We start from the raw sequence: 20929 nt of genomic DNA, 5'->3' as shown, positions 1-20929 counted from the left end.
GGCGCAGCGCCACGCAGTAGTAGTATGTAGTAGTAGTGGGAGCAGTGTACCTCTATGACGGCGCGCGCGGCGGCGTGCGCGAGGCGCAGGTGCGCGCAGCTGACGCGCGTGGCGCAGCGCCACGCAGTAGTAGTATGTAGTAGTAGTGGGAGCAGTGTACCTCTATGACGGCGCGCGCGGTGCGCGCGAGGCGCAGGTGCGCGCGGCTTGAGCGCGTGGCGCAGCGCCACGCAGTAGTAGTATGTAGTAGTAGTGGGAGCAGTGTACCCTCTATGACGGCGCGCGCGGCGGCGTGCGCGAGGCGCAGGTGCGCGCGCAGCTGAGCGCGCGTGGCGCAGCGCCACGCAGTAGTAGTATGTAGTATGTAGTATGTAGTATGTAGTATGTAGTATGTAGTAGTGGGAGCAGTGTACCTCTATGACGGCGCGCGCAGCTGAGCGCGCGTGGCGCAGCGCCACGCAGTAGTAGTATGTAGTATGTAGTATGTAGTATGTAGTATGTAGTAGTGGGAGCAGTGTACCTCTATGACGGCGCGCGCGTCGGCGTGAGCGAGTCGCAGGTGCGCGCTCAGATGTGCGCGCGTGGCGCAGCGCCACGCAGTAGTAGTGGTATGTAGTATGTAGTATGTAGTATGTAGTAGTGGGAGCAGTGTACCTCTATGACGGCGCGCGGCGGCGTGCGCGAGGCGCAGGTGCGCGCGCAGCTGAGCGCGCGTGGCGCAGCGCCACGCAGTAGTAGTAGTATGTAGTATGTAGTATGTGGTATGTAGCATGTAGTATGTAGTAGTGGGAGCAGTGTACCTCTATGACGGCGCGCGGCGGCGTGCGCGAGGCGCAGGTGCGCGCGCAGTTGAGCGCGCGTGGCGCAGCGCCACGCAGTAGTAGTATGTAGTAGTAGTGGGAGCAGTGTACCTCTATGACGGCGCGCGCGGCGGCGTGCGCGAGGCGCAGGTGCGCGCGCAGCTGAGCGCTCGTGGCGCAGCGCCACGCAGTAGTAGTATGTAGTATGTAGTATGTAGTATGTAGTATGTAGTATGTAGTAGTGGGAGCAGTGTACCTCTATGACGGCGCGCGCGGCGGCGTGCGCGAGGCGCAGGTGCGCGCGCAGTTGAGCTAACGCGCGGCGCAGCGCCACGCAGTAGTAGTATGTAGTAGTAGTGGGAGCAGTGTACCTCTATGACGGCGCGCGCGGCGGCGTGCGCGAGGCGCAGGTGCGCGCGCAGCTGAGCGCGCGTGGCGCAGCGCCACGCAGTAGTAGTATGTAGTATGTAGTATGTAGTATGTAGTATGTAGTATGTAGTAGTGGGAGCAGTGTACCTCTATGACGGCGCGCGCAGCTGAGCGCGCGTGGCGCAGCGCCACGCAGTAGTAGTATGTAGTATGTAGTATGTAGTATGTAGTATGTAGTAGTGGGAGCAGTGTACCTCTATGACGGCGCGCGCGGCGGCGTGCGCGAGGCGCAGGTGCGCGCGCAGCTGAGCGCGCGTGGCGCAGCGCCACGCAGTAGTAGTATGTAGTATGTAGTATGTAGTATGTAGTAGTGGGAGCAGTGTACCTCTATGACGGCGCGCGCGGCGGCGTGCGCGAGGCGCAGGTGCGCGCGCAGCTGAGCGCGCGTGGCGCAGCGCCACGCAGTAGTAGTATGTAGTATGTAGTATGTAGTATGTAGTATGTAGTAGTGGGAGCAGTGTACCTCTATGACGGCGCGCGCGGCGGCGTGCGCGAGGCGCAGGTGCGCGCGCAGCTGAGCGCGCGTGGCGCAGCGCCACGCAGTAGTAGTATGTAGTATGTAGTATGTAGTATGTAGTATGTAGTATGTAGTAGTGGGAGCAGTGTACCTCTATGACGGCGCGCGCGGCGGCGTGCGCGAGGCGCAGGTGCGCGCGCAGCTGAGCGCGCGTGGCGCAGCGCCACGCAGTAGTAGTATGTAGTAGTAGTGGGAGCAGTGTACCTCTATGACGGCGCGCGCGGCGGCGTGCGCGAGGCGCAGGTGCGCGCGCAGCTGAGCGCGCGTGGCGCAGCGCCACGCAGTAGTAGTATGTAGTATGTAGTATGTAGTATGTAGTATGTAGTATGTAGTATGTAGTATGTAGTAGTGGGAGCAGTGTACCTCTATGACGGCGCGCGCGGCGGCGTGCGCGAGGCGCAGGTGCGCGCGCAGCTGAGCGCGCGTGGCGCAGCGCCACGCAGTAGTAGTATGTAGTATGTAGTATGTAGTATGTAGTATGTAGTATGTAGTATGTAGTATGTAGTAGTGGGAGCAGTGTACCTCTATGACGGCGCGCGCGGCGGCGTGCGCGAGGCGCAGGTGCGCGCGCAGCTGAGCGCACCGGGCGCAGCGCCACGCAGTAGTAGTATGTAGTATGTAGTATGTAGTAGTAGTGGGAGCAGTGTACCTCTATGACGGCGCGCGCGGCGGCGTGCGCGAGGCGCAGGTGCGCGCGCAGCTGAGCGCGCGTGGCGCAGCGCCACGCAGTAGTAGTATGTAGTAGTAGTGGGAGCAGTGTACCTCTATGACGGCGCGCGCGGCGGCGTGCGCGAGGCGCAGGTGCGCGCAGCTGAGAGCGCGCGTGGCGCAGCGCCACGCAGTAGTAGTATGTAGTAGTAGTGGGGAGCAGTGTACCTCTATGACGGCGCGCGCGGCGGCGTGCGCGAGGCGCAGGTGCGCGCGCAGCTGAGCGCGTGGCGCAGCGCCACGCAGTAGTAGTATGTAGTAGTAGTGGGGAGCAGTGTACCTCTATGACGGCGCGCGCGGCGGCGTGCGCGAGGCGCAGGTGCGCGCGCAGCTGAGCGCGCGTGGCGCAGCGCCACGCAGTAGTAGTATGTAGTAGTAGTGGGAGCAGTGTACCTCTATGACGGCGCGCGCGGCGGCGTGCGCGAGGCGCAGGTGCGCGCGCAGCTGAGCGCGCGTGGCGCAGCGCCACGCAGTAGTAGTATGTAGTAGTAGTGGGAGCAGTGTACCTCTATGACGGCGCGCGCGGCGGCGTGCGCGAGGCGCAGGTGCGCGCGCAGCTGAGCGCGCGTGGCGCAGCGCCACGCAGTAGTAGTATGTAGTAGTAGTGGGAGCAGTGTACCTCTATGACGGCGCGCGCGGCGGCGTGCGCGAGGCGCAGGTGCGCGCGCAGCTGAGCGCGCGTGGCGCAGCGCGCGCCGCACTGCGGGCAGCGCCACGCGCACCCGCCGCCGGCACCTCCCACCCTGCACACACCGCGTCACCACACTTTTAACTTCTTACAATATAGGCATCTATTCTCACTTTCAGTCACTCATGATTATTAGACCTTTTTTTTTTTGTTTTCGCGGAGAAAGTGCCTTATTACTACCGCCCAGCCTTCGTGGGGGGCGACTGAGCGGTTATGCTGAGGTAGCCGTGCCTTACGGCCCGGCGTTGAGCCGCCCGGATTTGATGGTGACCTTCGAGCGACCGCCGGGCCGAGTCCCTAACCCTATATACAACTTAAGCCTATGCACGGCCTACCAGCTTAAACTCCGCGATGGCCCTCTTCGACGCATTTGAGACGGCTGCGGATTTCCTATGGCGTTGACGTGTCTAAGTCTGCGACCGCAGCCGCCCCTGCGCGGTGCCGCCTTGCGGCCCGTCACCTATGGGGAGGCAGGGGGCTCAGAAGCCCCCGCGCACCGAAGGACGCCCTCGGCGTCTACGGCAGTATGAGGCCAACAACACACTGCCATCCATCCCGGGGGTTAGCCCAAAGATGTGCAAAAAATGCACAAAAATGCACTAGGGCGGACAGCCCCCTGCTGCCCGCCGACGACCCCCTTCGTGGCCCCTATTAGTCGCCTCTTACGACAGGCAGGGGATACCGTGGTGGAATTCCCCAATCGCCCCCATTCCACAGGGCGGGATGATTATTAGACCTGTATATTGTTTTCCATTTTGTATTACATTAACTTTTATCTTCAGCTCCACCTGAATGAAATAATTTTTCCGGAATAAATATTTCCCAGGATAAAAAAATACTTACAGCACTCAGAAACAATATAGCTTATAATAAGTGAAAAAAAATATATCAAAAACTATTTACTAGTTTCTGAGATTAGCGCTTTTAACAAACAAACTCTTCAAATTTATATACTAGTACAGATTTCAAATAACTTACTTTAATAATAATAATAAAAAATCCTACCAAAAAGACTGTACTGTAAGCATAAAAGAAATATATGAAATACCTGCAATGACCCGCACCGTACTTGTCATAAGAATTCCCAGAGTGGGACAACAGATGCGCCTCCAGGCCAGCTCGACTACTGTATTGCTTACCACAAGTGCCACAGCAAAATATACCTGAGAAGCCATTCAAATATTCATTATACACTATCTTATACTTATAGCTTTGTCGCCGAGCGTCGTTTTCAGTACAAAAAACCCTCTTATATGACAAAAAGAAATCTTTCAAATCTATATGACTCAGTCAAATCGTCAACTAAAATAATTCAACCATTCATTCAATTTAACTAACAAACCATATTCACGAAATTTTATTTTTGTAAATTCTTTTGATACATAACATCACGCATTTTATCCCCGAAGGGGTATGCGGAGGCGCAACTAGGGCACCCACTTTTCGCCAAGTATGTTCCGTCCCATGATGTGATAGGGGGCGAGCCTATCGCCATATCGGGCACAAATTCCAGACTCCGGGCTGATACTGAGCAGAAAAACCCAAATATCACTTTGCCCGACCCGGGATTCGAACCCAGGACCTCAGAGCGCTATTGTACCGGACGTGCAATACAACTACGCCACCGAGGCAGTTTTGAACATTGAATTATTTACCTGGTCGGCATGATATATCGCAGTGTTCTTTTTTCCTGTGCTTGTAGAGCGCAGTTTTGCTTGGCAGGACCTCGTTGCAGTCTCGACATGGTATCCTACAAGTATTTAGCTCGAATATATTTTTATTACCGAACAATTTTTTTTTATTTCTTTATCTAAGACATACATTGGCTGTTAAAACAACGGTGACGTCGCTCGTAACTATTGAACGTGAACTAAATTATTGAAAGTGTAAAAATATTTATATACGTACGCACGCACACGCACGCACGCACACGCACGCACGCGCACGCGCTCTCAGGCACGCACGTAACATATTATTTATTCCTGTTTAATACACATAATTCTCATAGCACACACGAGACGAGTAAGTACTGATAAAAAGTTATGTGAATTTTTTTATTTTTTTTTAAAAAGAAAAAAAAAAAAAAGTTTGTGTATGTTTCAGAATACCTGTAATTCACTCTGGGCTCTTTGGAAGCTGCTGCAGGAGGGTCATCGGGTCCTGTCTTCCCGTGGACCTTTTTACGGTGGTATCCAACACTGCTACTGAAGAACATATTGACAATATGTATTTGACGGTTAAGTTCATTATTATTAAAGTATAATGGGTGACCCTAATAAGGATAATACTAACTCTAAATATAAATACCTGTTAGGAAAGGTCAGCTCACACTGGTTGCAAGCGTACGTGTAGTTCTCGTTCGCGTGCTTCATACGTCTGTGCACTTGTAGGTATGTCCAGTGGAGGTAAGACCTCCCACAGTCCTGGACAACATGAAGTAACACATATAAAGCAAACGTGGCACTTGTTTATAATCACATACAAACTACCAAGAATTGAAGCCAACTGTAGAGGTTATTCACCGGTAGAAAACAAACAGTATACCTCACCTCACATAAGAAGTGTTTGACCACAGGGAAGTCTCCGTAGCCGAGGATGCCGGTGGCTGCTGGACCCTGGCTGCTCTGGTCTCCAACCTGGCCGGCCTGCTGACGAGCCGACGCGAGCGAGCGCTTGTAGAACCCGTGGGTGGTTTTGTGTGTCGTCACTCTGTCGATGTACCAACACTGTATTGATTGAGGAATTATACCATCAGCCATGCAGTCCCAGTCCGCACTATTTAGTTAGGAGCTGATCAAGTATTACGTAACACAATTTGTGAAGATTTTTGACCCCCCATGTAACGCGCCGTAACATTTTCCTATACGCCCCGCCCCCTTCAAAAAGTTATGTAACTCTAAAATTATTATTTTTTTCGCAACGTAGCGGAAAATCGCTATAATACTTTGTTATTTTTTCTAAATAATAATATCAGCCCTGTATTAGATACTTGCCTACTGCTGAGCACGGGTCTCCTCTACTACTGAGAGGGATTAGGCCTTAGTCCACCACGCTGGCCTAGTGCGGATTGGTAGACTACACAAACCTTCGAAATTCCTATAGAGAACTTCTCAGATGTGCAGGTTTCCTCACGATGTTTTCCTTCACCGTTAAAGCGAACGATAAATTCACAAAGAATACACACATGATTTTAGAAAAGTCAGAGGTGTGTGCCCTTGGGATTTGAACCTGCGGACATTCGTCTTTGCAGTCCGTTCCACACTCAACTAGGCTATCGCCGCTTATTTTTAAATAAAAAAAAACCACGTTCCATGCCCCGTTGTACGAGACCCCCCTCCGCCGCCTGTAACGCATCGTAACGTTTTACAAGATCCCCCCCCCCCCCGCCCCTCCAAAGTGCGTTTCGTAATACTTGAACGGCCCTTTAATAGCTCGTGCTTGCAGTTCCGTCCACGTGAAAATGGTTTTCTGGTATAAAGTCCCGCTTATATTTAAATGGGTTAAAATGGAGGCTATGGTTTTGTCTTTCAATACATCGGTAAAAACTGCTTCAATTCTATGCAGTTTTTGTGTAATACATATACATACATACATTAAAATTTTAAAACTGTTGTTTTGGCTTCTGTTGCTCTATTGAAATAAAACTAAGTATTATTCGGATTTTTATATTATAATTTTCGTCAGAAGTTTCGAAGATTTTGCACCCTTCACGGTCAAGCGGAGGACTGAGGTATTGGTTGTCCTAAAAGTCAAAGTTACGATATCTACCGTCATTTAACAATTTGTATGGTTTATTTTAATTGCTTAAAAACACCTTACACCATGTATATTTATCTATTTTTGTTGCCGGCTGTACATTTAATTTTGCAACTATAAAACAAATCGCAGAATTATATACCTGGAATAAGTGGCAAAGCTAACTTTGCATATGTGGCAGGTGAAGGGATTCCTCACGCCCTTATGTATGGCACGGTGGGAGTTCAAGCTGTCCTCCAAATAAAATACACTGCAAAATTACACAAGTATTATAGAAACGTCACACGAGCATTGTGAACGCGTGACATAACTTAGCTGTTTATGGTCAATAATATGAGATTCCTACAGGCTACTAGCTTCAGACCTACAACTTGCGGCTAAGTACGATACGCTGCATATCTCTGCACTTCAGTGGCGCGGGATAAAATCTTCCGAAAGGGAATAGGTACTTATTCATATAAATGCGGTCTGCAAATCATTCTAATGATAATTAGATTTTACATAAAATACGAAAGGGAACACTGCTACGCTTTGATTCGTGCGCTACGCATGTCTACGCTTTGTTTAATACGCTACGCACCTTAATTCCATAAGATACAAATCTCTACGCTTGGCTTCGGAAGATACGTATATCAACGCTTTGCTCCAAACGCTACGCATTAGTACTCTTGTCTCCATACGCTACGCATGCCTACGCTTGGATTTATACGCTACGCATCTTTACTCTTAGCTTCATAAACTACGCATCTATACGCTTAGCTATTAAGATACGCGTAGCATATCAATGCTACGACTGCTACGTAAATTATTCTCGTAGCACAAGCGTACTCACTCTTCACAATATTCGCATCTAAACGCCTTTTCTATTTCCACGACGCGTATTATAGACCTCGCTTCGTCAGTGACTTGCGAAAGTAGTGGCTGGGCCAGTGGACTATCCACTTGCCGAGGTATCGGCTTTGATAGTTTTGGAGATTCTGATATGATGCAAACGATGATTTGTAGATTAATTTATTTTTAAATACTGCTTAGCTTAGAATTGCGTTTTTAAAGCATTAACTTAAAGTTTCTTGATATGGAATCTAATAGAGAGACAATATGTTGAGTGTTTCAACGTTCGCTAATTTACAATACTAGATATGAATACTCCCTAGCCGAATTTTGGTTTCATCTCAGCGGAGATCTGCCAGATACGCAGAAGATATTTTAGTGCACAAATAAGTGCGCAATATACAAGTGCACTCTCTGTACCTTCAGTCTCACAGTATGGTGAGTCGGCAATCCAATATTACCGGACCGAGATCAGGCGCAGGATCAACGGCTTTACGTGCTTTTCGAAGCACGGAGGTACTCCGCAAACTTCCAAATAGATATGAACCGGCTAGCAAAAAATTACTACTTCAAACTAAGTCTCAAAACGGGCTCACAGCAGGCTTCCACTATCTTCATAGTGGTGGTATCTATCAGCAAAATAAATGAGTACGTTAACATGTGTATGTTAACATAGTTTTGATATTTATAATACATACCGCTACAGTCCGTCAATCAGTGGCGAAGGGTGACATTTTCGGAAAGGGAACATATTGGTACTACAAATATGCATAAATGTGATTTGAAAATTGTTACGATGATAATTAGATTTTACATAAGTTACAAAAGGGAAGCCGCTAGGAATCGAGATATATCGACCCTTCGCCACTGCCGTCAATTGTATGTTAACTTACCGAGGATCTGCACGGTGTGCCTGACGATGCCGCTGGTGGGCGAGAGCTGCACGGTCGCCTCTTCAGACTCCACCTTTAAGTCATTCGCAAACGCTTCGATACATTCCGTGGATTTCGTCGCGTGCTCCTGTTGAGAATATTGTGTAGGATTAGTGGCAAACGTTTAAATTTTCCAAAAGTTAAACAGAGACAAAACAATTGCCATAGTTAACATATCACGGCCAATTTAACAGAAAACAAAAACTAAGACAAACGTAAATGAACCTAAAAGGGAAGCCGGTAGGAATCGGTTTGTATGGACGCTTCGCCTCTGGTACAGATGGTTTTGTATCATACAGTGGGGAAATGTGAAATATTCCAGAAGGAAACCCGGCATAACATATACGTACTAATATGCATAAATGCGGTCTGCAAGTCATTCTGATAATTAGATTTTACAGAAATTTATATGAAGGGAAGCCGACAGTAATTGGGTTATATCATAATATTGATAATTAATAAAGAATCTTAATATAGATATTTGAAATCCACATTTCTAGCAGTCATTAATAATACCGGCTATAGGGGCTACATTTTTTACCGCACGGAACAGATCTTAGTGTGAAACATGTTCGACTTGGATGAATTTGAGTTAGCCCCCCCCCCTCCCCCCCCCGCCGGAGTGTCACCTGCGCGTGCGGCGCGTCGCGGAAGGCGCGGCGGCAGGCGGCGCACACGAGCACGCGGCGCGGCGCCAGCTCCTCCTCGTGCGCGCGCACGTGCATGCGCAGGCGCGAGCGCCGCGTCAGCTGCTTCAGGCAGATGTGGCACTGGAACGGCTTGATCTGCAACGCCGCATACATTGTAGGCACCACTGTACTTGACACATGTTTTTTAATTAAACCTATAATGCCCGACAAATTTATATTATTGCAAATAAAATAAATTGAAACATTGTCATACAAAAGCGTAACCAAAATATATTTTATACTCATGCAACATGCGCTACAAACATTATAAACACTTTCTAGTATTAAAAGAAAAGTACACTGCTGTTCAATGAAAATATCGATCAGTTAAAGCTATACTATTTCTTTATTATTAACACAAAAACACACCGCCTGCTTCCAAATGACTATGAATGAGCCTATTTATATGATACAATACCTGCAAATGCGTGACTCCATGCTCGTCCAGGGTCTGCTTGTCGAGGAACCGCTTCCCGCACGTGACGCACACGTAGCGCCGCGTGTCGGTGTGCGTGCGGCTGTGCTTCGTCAGTGTCGCTCTACGAAGTAAACTGACACTCAAATCGACATTTTTTATTATTTAATCCTTATTTGACGCCATAGAAATCAGATATAAATCCAATCATACGTGCAACAACTGTAATGAAGAATTTGTAATAATTTTTTTTAAGCAAGATTGACTGGTGTATTTATTAATTTATATGTGAAAGCATCTCAGATTTTTAAGAAGGATTAATGATATTGAATGACAAAGCTGGTATTCCATGTAAGTTTACCGCGTGACAGCAATGTGACTCGTCAGTTTTAAGACACTGCGCACACGCACTCCACACATCTGTATTCCCCTTCAACAACCTAGAAGATCATAATCTCACCGTAGATGGAACGTCTTCCCGCAGCCGTGCACGGGACACTGCCAGCGCTTGAGCTTGTCGTGCTGGAAGTGCACGTGGTCGAACAGCGCCGTCTCGGTGCCGAACACTGCGCCCGCGCACTCCACGCATCTGTATCTACCTTCCGACAGCATCGGCGTCGACTCGTGGAACTGCCTGCAGAAATATAGCCAAGTTGAGCTATGAGAATAATTGGGTATTTGACATAGTAAAGAAATAAATAAATTTGGTATTGAACATTATATAATTTAAGGTGTTAATTAAGAATATTTGACTTAAATTACAAATAAAAATTATTTAATATTTTATTTTCCTAAATAAAAATAAGAGTTTTTGAATCTGTGCATCATTTACATGAAACGTCTCAAGCGAGCAAGACTAGAGAACGTGACGTCACGATGTATTATATGTAATGTCTTGTCTATTGGTCTTGTAATTCCGAAAAAGATTTTGGCGCGTTTCGCAGGTTTCATTAATATTTATTTGATTATTTCGTGTCCAAAGTGCACTTCACCGAAAAACAAACATGGAAATTGGTTTTATTCAAGCGGACAGTGCAAATTTGCCAAAAATTGTGTCTTTTATGATCGCAAATTTCTTTGCCTCAAACTCGGACTTTTGTTCTGCAGAATTGAGGAACGTGAAAACTTCATTGTAAGTACAAAACTATCCTTTTCTGATATTTTGTTCAATTCACAATAGATTACAGTTTGATTTATGTACTTAGCCTTATTTTGTTTTGCTATAAAATAACCTTCGTGTCATGTATATGATAGGTACATGTTTACTTTGTAGACTATAAATACAAATAATACATTTATTACGTTACCAATAAAATCATAACTTATAAGAATCTTACTCTGGTTAGGTACCTGTTATTTGTGTAAAATCTTTTCAACGAAAAGTTGCTCGTATTGTGGCTATCTGTGATGCTTTATTTCTATTTTTACAGATCATCAAGACAGTTGTATGGTGATGATGCTAATTCATATGCTAACTCAAATCCTAAAACATCAAGCTGATTACAAAGTGCCCGACATTCTTCAGTTCTCGATGCATTATTAGAGCATCAAGCATAAGAAAGGAAGTGACTGTGAAACGTTTTTAGCCAAAATTAATGGTGTTTTTACACAAGAAAATATAAATTTTGTGGAAAGTCTGACTCGAGCACAACACGAAATTCAAGCATGGCATGAGTTAAGGTATTATTTATTTATAGGTATTTGATTGCATTTTAAATGTGATGTTGCCTTTTTAAATGTGATTTGATACTGTAAGGATTGAACTAATAAGATATTTAAAATCAATGTTCTAGAGCAAAATTCCCAACCTGGGGTCTGTGGACATATCTAGAGTTGGCTGATTTCAATGTTAAAGCTATATGAAGTTTCAGGTTGTGCTTAAGAGAAGCATTTTATTGTGATTTAAGGAGGTCTGTGGTGATCATCTTTGCTCATTTAGTGGTCCACAGCTAAGAAAGTTTGGAAAATGCTGTCTTAGATCAATATATATTGGAATTATATGTTTCCATGTGAGATGCAATCTCAAAATGTAAATTAGTCTTGTAGCTTTACTAGTCTTTGATGTTTGTGTTCACATTCATATGTGTTGGGCACCCATTCTACAGGGCATCCTAGTGGGGATATAAATGTATATGTGGCCACCAGATAGTCACTAGTTTAACATTTAAAAAAAAATGAATTTTCTTTTCAGGAATAAAAGCATCAAAAGCATTTGATGTTTCACGATGCAAAATAACTGTTGGATCCTTGGTTGCCTTAATAATGGGAGCTAAAGTACCAGATACTCCAACCATGAAGGAAAATCATTGGAAGAAGTAGTAAGAAAGGAGTTGGAAAAAAAATATGACAGGATTGCAGAATGTGGTTTTATTATTAGCCAAAAATTCCCAATGGTAGCTGCATCGCCAGATGGTATTTTAGAGGGTGACACAGTTATTGAAATTAAATGTCCAACAAGCCAAAAAAGTTTTATATACTATATATGTAACAACACAATCACAGAAAAGTTTGCAGTCTAAGTTCTTTTGCAAATGTATGTGAGTAATTTAACAAAAGGTTTATTTTGTGTGGCAGATTGGGAATTTGAAAAAAATAATTAAGTCCATGTAATACCAATAGAGTATGATGAGATCAAAGTAAATGATATTTTATCTTAAGTTGTAAAGTTTTGGAAGAATAATGTTTACAATCTATTGTAAAAACTTATTTTTATAACTTAATATAGGAAAATAAAACATTATATTCTAAATTTTGTTTTTATTCGTCAAATGTTTTTAATTAAGGAGTCTAGTAAATTAATTAAGGCACGTGCAATAACAATGCAATCGTCCAAAAACTTAATTAAATTTGTATTGACAACTGAATGCGGTTTTAACATTAATAATAATAATATTTTTTTATTGTAAATAACCGAATTTGTTTACAATTTCAAAGGTTACAAATTACAAACTTAGTATAAAAAACATTGAGAACTCCCTTAGATGTCGGATGACTCTTTCAATGTGTATCAGTAAACTTGCTATCTCCTTAGTTTTTGGAGCTTCAACTTTGGTTTAATTAGACTTAACTGATACACTTGGCGGTCTCACTAAACTGCATCCCTTTTGTAATAACAGTTGCTCAATATGCTTGAATCCTCTATCAGCTAGTATAATCGCACCAGGTTCCCAATGATCTAAAAAGTTGCAATTTTCAACCAAACATACATCGCTAATCCTGCCACCATAACCAGGAGAAATGTAGTTAATAATACCATCAGGTGTGCTACTTATAAGGTATTTTATTGTATTGGCCTTTTATAATCTTGAATAATAAACGAATCTCACGTATTGTTTATATTAAGAGTATTACATCATGACGTCACGCCCCTTATTTGTCACGTGACTTAGCGTTTTAGTGGGAAACACAAAATGTAATTATTAAAACTGTCTTTTAGCTATTAAAATGGCTCTAAATATAAAAAAAAACAATTGTCAAGCGTATCTTTAGTGACTCTAGAACATTTTAAAGTACTTTACGAAAATTTGTCAAATACCCAATTTATCTAGAAGGGTTAGATACGAAATTGTAGACTTAAGACCATTTGCAATAAACAATTCCAAACTGATCTTCGATCTGATCCAAAAAATAAACCAATCAAAATAAGTCAATAAGTAAACATGTCAAAAAATCTTTTCTCCTGTTGGTCCATTTTCAGATAAAAAAAACGATTAAGATCGTTTATTGAAAACGGTGGTTAGAATCAATCCTAATTTCAACTAAAATGTCCATAGTTTTCCAATCCTTGATCCCCCTTTATATATTAGAAGAAGAGACAAGCAACTTTACTTACATGTGAAACTTAAGTCTGACTTTGGATGTGAACGACTCGTTGCAGTTGTCGCACGTGACGATTTGAGGATCTGATGAGGGCTCCCTGGACTTCTTTTTACGAGGCTTCTAGAAAATAATACAATTTATTACACACATCACAGATATTACAAAGAAAGAAATAGGTAGAATTTTAGTGCAGTGACAATGTGTTCTCGTATCTTGCTTAATATTTAAATTTAAAAAAATAAAATTAAAGCAAAAGAAAAAATCCAACAAAACAGCTCGACGTCATCATCATCACCACGTTGCTGTCCACTGCTGGACATAAACCTCTACCAACAGCTTAACATATCAAAACATAAACATAAAAAAATACTTACCGGAATAATCGAATTATCACCATTCACATCTGTTTGCCGTGGCCTTCCTTGGGCTCTCTGTAACAAATCTTTATCTTAGGCCATGTTCTTTTTGTGTATGGGACCCCACAGTCTACTCCGGGGGAAACCTGAGAATGGGATACTGGAATCCCCCGGCTTAGCGACTGCAGGACCCAGGAAAGTTGGGAGGGGATAGCTGGGGCAAGGAAAGGAATCTTCTTAGGATGAGCGGAGGGGAGAAGACCAGGAAATGTTCGCAAGCCCTCATTGGCCTCAATGTAACCAAGAGGTATACACACTTAACTGTGTGCCTAAGGTCGCGGCAAATATCCCCCCTGCGCGCGCGCATGCGGTGTGGAGTCCGAGCGCACAAGAATAGCCTTGGGGATCTACGGCCATGTCGTAACAGGCCGGTGGCTAATAGCTTGCAATTGACTGCAGATAGCTTACGTGATACGGAGGGAATATATAAATATAAAACAGGGTGAATAAAAGTGATATAAAATTGACATAGTATAAAACAAAATGTCTGAATGTGGTGCCTCCGCCGCGTACATTATTTTCCCGTCAATTCGGGGGTATACAGACTAAGTCAAAGCTGTATTATGCGAACCCAAAATCTTAGCGAGACAAGTTAGAAAAATAAATAGAATGGATACCTTAATAAAATCCTGTTGTGTCGGCATACATATCGTTGTAGAGTCGTTACCGGTCGATTTCCGTTTCCTGCCGCGTCGGCGACACCGGTGGGTAGCAAGCGCCTCCAGCGACGGGAATATTTGACTAAATAACACGAATACAATCCTTATTCTTCTTTTTCTTTGTTTATTTTATAGTCTTTCATTTATTTTATGTCCAATATAAAATACAATGACACAATGTCTTTAGTTATGTAAGGGATATTATTTAAGTAAAAGTAATTAACAAAAGTTCGCCATCCCTGGTCTATAAGAACACACCCTATAGGAGCTATATCAAATTACTAGGTTTTGCCCGCGTTATAAAGTTTTTCGGGCTAAAGTTTTCCGTTATAAAAGTCACGCTATATATTTTCCCGGGAGCCTATGTTCTTCCCAGGGTCTCAAGCTGTCTCCATACCAAATTTTATCTTAATACGTTGGGTAGTTTTTGAGTTTAACCCGTTCAGGCAGACAGATGCAGCGGGGGACCTTGTTTTATAATATATTTTTTTTGGTAGTATTTTATACAATATATTTTTGTAGAACTTTTTAAGAGGAACTATCCCGTCATACATTATTGTTGCATAACTTTAACTGTTTATGCAGCGCACGCAACAGAAGCTCTCAAAACTAATAAATCTTCCCCGTTTTTGCAACATGTTGCATTACTGCTCCGCTCCTATTGGTCATAGCGTGATGATATATAGCCTATAGCACTCCAAGAACAAAGGGCTATCCAACACAAAAAGAATTTTTCAGTTCGAACCGGTAGTTCCTGAGATTAGCCATTACTGCTCCGCTCCTATTGGGTATAGCGTGATGATATATAGCCTATAGCACTCCACGAACAAAGGGCTATCCAACACAAAAATCATTTTTAGTTTGGACCGGTAGTTCCTGAGATTAGTGTGTTCAAACGAACAAACAAACAAACTCTTCAGCTTTTTATAATAGTATAGAAGTATAGATAACTTACCTGCAATTGAGACATTTTGGAGTTTTTTTAACCTCATCTTGCTTTTCGACGACCTAAAATAAAAAAAAATACGGTAAAGATAAACGCGTTAGTTCCTTAGCTTAACCCTTGGTATAGGCTCGCATTCTCCAAAGTACTTCAATCAGAATTCGAGTTATCCACACGCGTAATTTCATGAAAATAGATTTAACGATGAAACATAAAACGCCAATCTCGTCACAAAACTCGACATTCAACGAAAAATTCACAACACTCGACATTCAAAAAACGATTCACAACAATCGACATTCAAAAAACGATTCACAACAATCGACATTCAACAGACGAATCTCCACACTCGATATACAGTTTCGACATGAGAGATTAAAATTGAATATATTATTATTATAAGTTTGACGTAATTGTTTTTATTATTACTGTTTTTTTTTTGTGTTGTCAACTCTTTTCAATTCCAAAAAAAGGAAAAAAATATATAATACGTTAGCAGCGTCGAGTAGTTTCTGCAGTTGGTCCGTCCCTTCCACATCCGCGTCCGCCGTCTGTACAATCCATATCTCGTCGTCGCTGCTCGCAGGATTCTCTTCTATCTGCATTCATTTTCAAGCAATAAATATTTCATTATTATTAACACATATAAACACCATGAGTTATAGTACTAATACGATATTATACAGTGAGTAGAAAAATCCATTATCTCTGCCTGACCCGAGAAAGAGAACCAGGGGCTTCAGCACTGCAGTCGTACCGTACTACAACTACGCCACCGAGACAGTCAATAGAATAGGCAGTAATAAATTCACTCACCGCTTCGCACTTCACTTCTACAGTGGTTTGATTTTGATCTTCTGTTCCTAGAAAATGGAATAAAAATTACGTTTTGAGAATAGGAGCAGGAAATAAATCAAGTGGTCCAATATTTTTACACGTCAATGTCGAAACTTATATTCAATGTGAAGTGTTGAGATTCGTATGTTTAATGTCGAGTGTTGAGATTCGTCTGGTGAATGTCGAGTGTTGAGATTCGTCTGTTAAATGTCCAGTGTTGAGATTCGTGTATTGAATGTCGAGTGTTGGAATTCGTCTGTTGAATGTCGAGTGTTGTGATTCGTCTGGTGAATGTTCAGAATCTACATTATTCCATAGAATGTCGAGTGTCGAGATTTGCTTGTTCAGCTCCCGTTCCGTTCATGACTCGAGTGATGAGAAACTAGTGTCTGTTAGTTATAACTGTGTCTTCATCGGTATCAAAAAAATACCCTTGTCTTTATCAGCTGCTTCCTTTTTCACATCGTCAGATTTCTTCTCATGAGCAGCCATTAGATGACCTTTAAGCCATTTGTAATGGGCATAACCTGGAAAAGAGGAGCAGTAATTCGTATATATACACACAATCACATCCAATAACACGTATAAGAGTCTTACTGAATATGCTTTATCTATCTCTACCTCCAAGCAACGTTGTTCTAGTTTGAAGGCCTGTGTATATAATGCTATTACTGGACAGAATAACACTCAGTGTCGAATGCCTTAGGCCACGATGACAATGTAAAGCAAAAGTTTGCGACGTTGTATTATGTAAAAGTATATCTACCACTAGTATTTCTACTGGACCCTTACCGTAGTTACAGAGTGGACAGGGGAAGACCTGGTCATCGTCTACATCCTGCTTATGGACTTCTCCGTGCTCTATTACTTCCGAAATGTTCGAGAATGTTCGCTCACAAAACCTGTAAGGTAGATAAACAAGCAACATATTTTTATTCTGATATAATTTTATTCCGTCGGAAAATGCGTATAATCTGCAAAGTTCCTATTAGCATATGAATTTTGAATCAAGATAATATTATTTTCAGTAACCGGGAAAGACGGTCAGTAATACAGTCGCCATTTCTAAATTCTAAAAAGTAATAATTACCGGCACTTAAGTTCCACTTCATTGCTACCGTCGCATTGGTACTTTCCTAAAAACTCTTTCACCTGCTCATCAGCATCATCTAAATTGTCTATGATCGTATCTATTTCCGCTTCCGGTTCGATAATTTCCACGTCGCTCGAGCTGTCTCTATCTCTGATTACGATGACGTCATCAGACTTCTCATCTATCGGCTTCGTTATTATCTCGCCGTCAGAACCTATCTCGACTTTGACAAATTCTTCAGAGGCAATTTTCTTACTTTCGTTCCTTTTTACACGATGTATCGTTTTGAAATCGATATTCTTTATCTTTTTGAATATGTACTGTTGGTTGTTTCGAATTACTAAATACTCGTCTGGATTTAGGTATTGGTTCGCGCTCTTCATCGAGCAAGGCGTAAAATTTTCATTCAGGCATTTTTCGCAAATAATCTTCAATTGCGTTTCCGTTTTCTTCTGCGGTGACTTTCTATGAATCTTTTGGTCTTCGTTATCGAAAAGATATATTTTTTCGCGATCGACTTTCCTGTCGCATATGAAGCAAATTTGATTCCCGTTTTCGCTGATTAATACTCCATCTAAATCTGCTACTAGGGGCTTAAAACTTTTATGTATCCGTGATGGATCGCTCTTACGCACGTGCCTTCTTTCACTGTATCCCTCATATGGTAATGAATTTACTGGTGAATCTTTGAACATATTTAATATTTCATCTCTTGTGCAACTACAGTTATCGGTTTTTCGTTGATAACTATCGTCGTATTTGTTATAATTATCGCGAATAAGACTTCTAGGAGACTTATTCCTGTTAGACACGTTGTTTAACGTAGCATAAGTTTTTGTTTCAACATACTTAGCAAATTGGCTATCAAATGCAGCGGTGTTTGTGCAAACCAATTTGAATGGAAGACTGTTGGCAAAGCTCTGGGGGTTTGCGGTATGATCTGGCCGTTTCGCGACTGGACTGTCGATTATATTGTAATCTACTGTTTTTTCTACAACAACGTCTTCTATATCTGAATCTACATCATTAGTATATTTAACGAAAGGAATGTTAGCGATAGCAAAATCAACTGGATCATCATTGTCGAATTGTATTTGCGATGCTCTAATCTGAGTGCCGTCGTCTAATACGTAGACTGAATCGGGATTTGGCTCCAACATTTGGTCAAATTGCGTGCTATGCATATTCTGTTCAGCTTTCAAAAGAAACTGATACATATTGTCAGTTAGAGATACATCCTGATTACCAGTTATTAGATTGATGTCTACTTCCAATCCTAAAAGGCCTCTGAAATAATTACTTTATTTATAAAACCCAAATAGATGTTGAGACCTTGTTCTACTAGCAGCGTCCAAGGTGTATAAGCAAGGAGAATTGAGCCCATTTTGTATAAACTATTCTGGAAAATTTTGCAGAAGGTTAAATACCCCAGTAGGGCCCACATAAAGCAAGGTGCTTGTTGTTAAAGCTAAGTCATCTTGTGTTGTGCTAATTCCATACTTGAGTTGGATAAGGGCAGATAGAAGAAGATCTGTTTTCTAACCGGCCGGCATAATTGTGCCAACTGGTGAGGGATAAACAACTCTTGTCAGTCTATGGTCCATTAACCATAAGCAGATCATTCTGCTGTGCCTGTTAAAAATACCTAACTGATTATAAATACCTAGTAGCTGGTTGGTAGGTAAACATCATAACTGCCCATAAAGGCTAAAAATGTCCATTGCCAAGGGTTTTTTTCACAATCTAGTTCTATGTAAATAGTAATATTTAAAGATATAGAAGTTCATACTTGGCTTTATCAAGGAATGATTGGAAGTCATCTTCTGGCTCCACCCTCAGAGCCACCTCCTCACCCAAGGAGTTATCCATGCACAGGACGAGTGGCTGTTGGGTTGCCATCATCAAAACTTCTAAAATAGTAATAATATTTATTTAGTGAACTGGCCGAGAGGGTTTTCCATTTTTTTTTAATTTATTTATGTAATACTGTAAGTTATATTGATGGTTCTGATTAATTATGTAATCTAAAAGTATGATTTTACAGAGGATCCATATTAATGAACATAATTATTTAGGTAAATATTCAAATTATTGTCAACTATGTTTTTTAATTTTTTATAATTTTCTTTTAAACATAGGTACTTGGGATTTTTTTTAAATGTAAACCAAACAAACATTATGTAATTAGTTAAGTGGGTACCATACCCATTTTTAATTCTAAGTACCTATAATTATTATTAATAATGAAATATTCTCATGTGCTTTAACTTATTATAAGCGCAATTATGTTTACGTATGTGATGAATAAAGCGATATGTGATGACTAATTTCCTTTTTTATTTATTTTAAAATTTTACATAAACAGAGAAGTGTTTTGCGTTTGCATTCATGAAAATATTACAGTATACATCTAGATGTAGTGAAGCCTTCTGAAAGACATCATTTTGGAAGCAAATGTGATTAATATTTTATATATTCAATAATTGCTGGTGATAACATTTCTTAGATTGTTATTATTGCTTCATTCGAAATTTGGATAAAGAAACTGGGATTTATAGGATTAGAAGCAATTTTCTAGACTTTTTAATTGTTCATATTGTGAACACTATAATTGGATTTATGCCTAGAAACATGAAAGGTCTCATAAATTAATGTCATAATTATTTATCTACATTAAATAATACCTAAGTAACAATAACATGATTTAATAAGGCTTAATCAGAGAGAGTCATGCAAAGGGTCTTGGTTTAAATCTGGATAAAATTGTCCTTATGTTTTTACTTCTGGTACCTAAGTTCCTAACTAATATCTCGTTTTAAAGTTACTAAAGGTATTGGCGGGAAATCGGTGAATGTAATTATTATTAATTAAACCGACATTTTCCAGCCAAGCTGAACCGAAAATGAAAATATGATTGGATAATACTGGCTGGCCACATAAAACTAAAATAAATGGCCAGTATCAGTTATATATAGTAGCCAGTTATCACACAGCAACCGAACAATAAACTTAAACTTCTGTAAAATATTTTTTTCTTACCAAATCTTTTGGGTCAGCAACAAAATTGACGACATTTCTTGAGCAACTGGCACTAACAAATTCGAAAAAAACAATTGAATTTTGAAATTCTAATGTCGGTGCCCGGTGTCAACAATTCAAAATAAAAACATTGTCAATAGTCGCCAGTGTTGCCACATATTTGGGTCTAAATGTATTTCGTAAAAACGTCTTAGAAATAAATAACACCTGAAATCCGTTATACCATTACAAAAAATATATATGTAAGACCTCTACGTACAGTGTGAATATTAAACCCATTTTATCAACTAAGAAAAGTGATAGATGGTAGCAATATAATAAATAAAAGGAAAGAAATATGCGAAGCTACTTAGACGTA

At 41.9% G+C, this 20929-nt stretch overlaps 1 protein-coding gene across 1 annotated transcript in view; it reads right to left on the bottom strand.

Annotated features, from left to right (window-relative positions):
• The window catches only part of LOC115449263 (zinc finger protein 26), a 21313-nt gene extending 624 nt beyond the window's left edge, over positions 1-20689 (bottom strand). The window contains exons 1-23 of the mRNA XM_037439949.1: positions 20572-20689; positions 19322-19442; positions 17530-18819; positions 17232-17341; positions 16871-16966; positions 16419-16465; positions 16094-16201; positions 15615-15667; positions 14618-14741; positions 13959-14015; positions 13598-13704; positions 10226-10399; positions 9769-9889; positions 9291-9446; positions 8623-8749; positions 7731-7875; positions 7041-7148; positions 5692-5851; positions 5450-5565; positions 5251-5346; positions 4798-4892; positions 4191-4305; positions 3135-3197 (exon numbers count right to left, since the gene is read on the bottom strand). Coding sequence (XP_037295846.1) covers positions 3135-3197; positions 4191-4305; positions 4798-4892; positions 5251-5346; positions 5450-5565; positions 5692-5851; positions 7041-7148; positions 7731-7875; positions 8623-8749; positions 9291-9446; positions 9769-9889; positions 10226-10399; positions 13598-13704; positions 13959-14015; positions 14618-14741; positions 15615-15667; positions 16094-16201; positions 16419-16465; positions 16871-16966; positions 17232-17341; positions 17530-18819; positions 19322-19434 — 3581 coding nt within the window. The 5' untranslated portion in view covers positions 19435-19442; positions 20572-20689. The remainder of the gene's footprint in view (positions 1-3134; positions 3198-4190; positions 4306-4797; positions 4893-5250; positions 5347-5449; positions 5566-5691; positions 5852-7040; positions 7149-7730; positions 7876-8622; positions 8750-9290; positions 9447-9768; positions 9890-10225; positions 10400-13597; positions 13705-13958; positions 14016-14617; positions 14742-15614; positions 15668-16093; positions 16202-16418; positions 16466-16870; positions 16967-17231; positions 17342-17529; positions 18820-19321; positions 19443-20571) is intronic.
• Positions 20690-20929: the final 240 nt, after the last annotated feature.

This window comes from Manduca sexta, chromosome 18, assembly GCF_014839805.1.
Source record: "Manduca sexta isolate Smith_Timp_Sample1 chromosome 18, JHU_Msex_v1.0, whole genome shotgun sequence".
In the NCBI taxonomy this organism is placed as follows: Eukaryota; Metazoa; Arthropoda; class Insecta; order Lepidoptera; family Sphingidae; genus Manduca; species Manduca sexta.
Note: the sequence above shows the minus strand (reverse complement) of the source record. Positions and strands in the feature narration are given on the sequence as shown.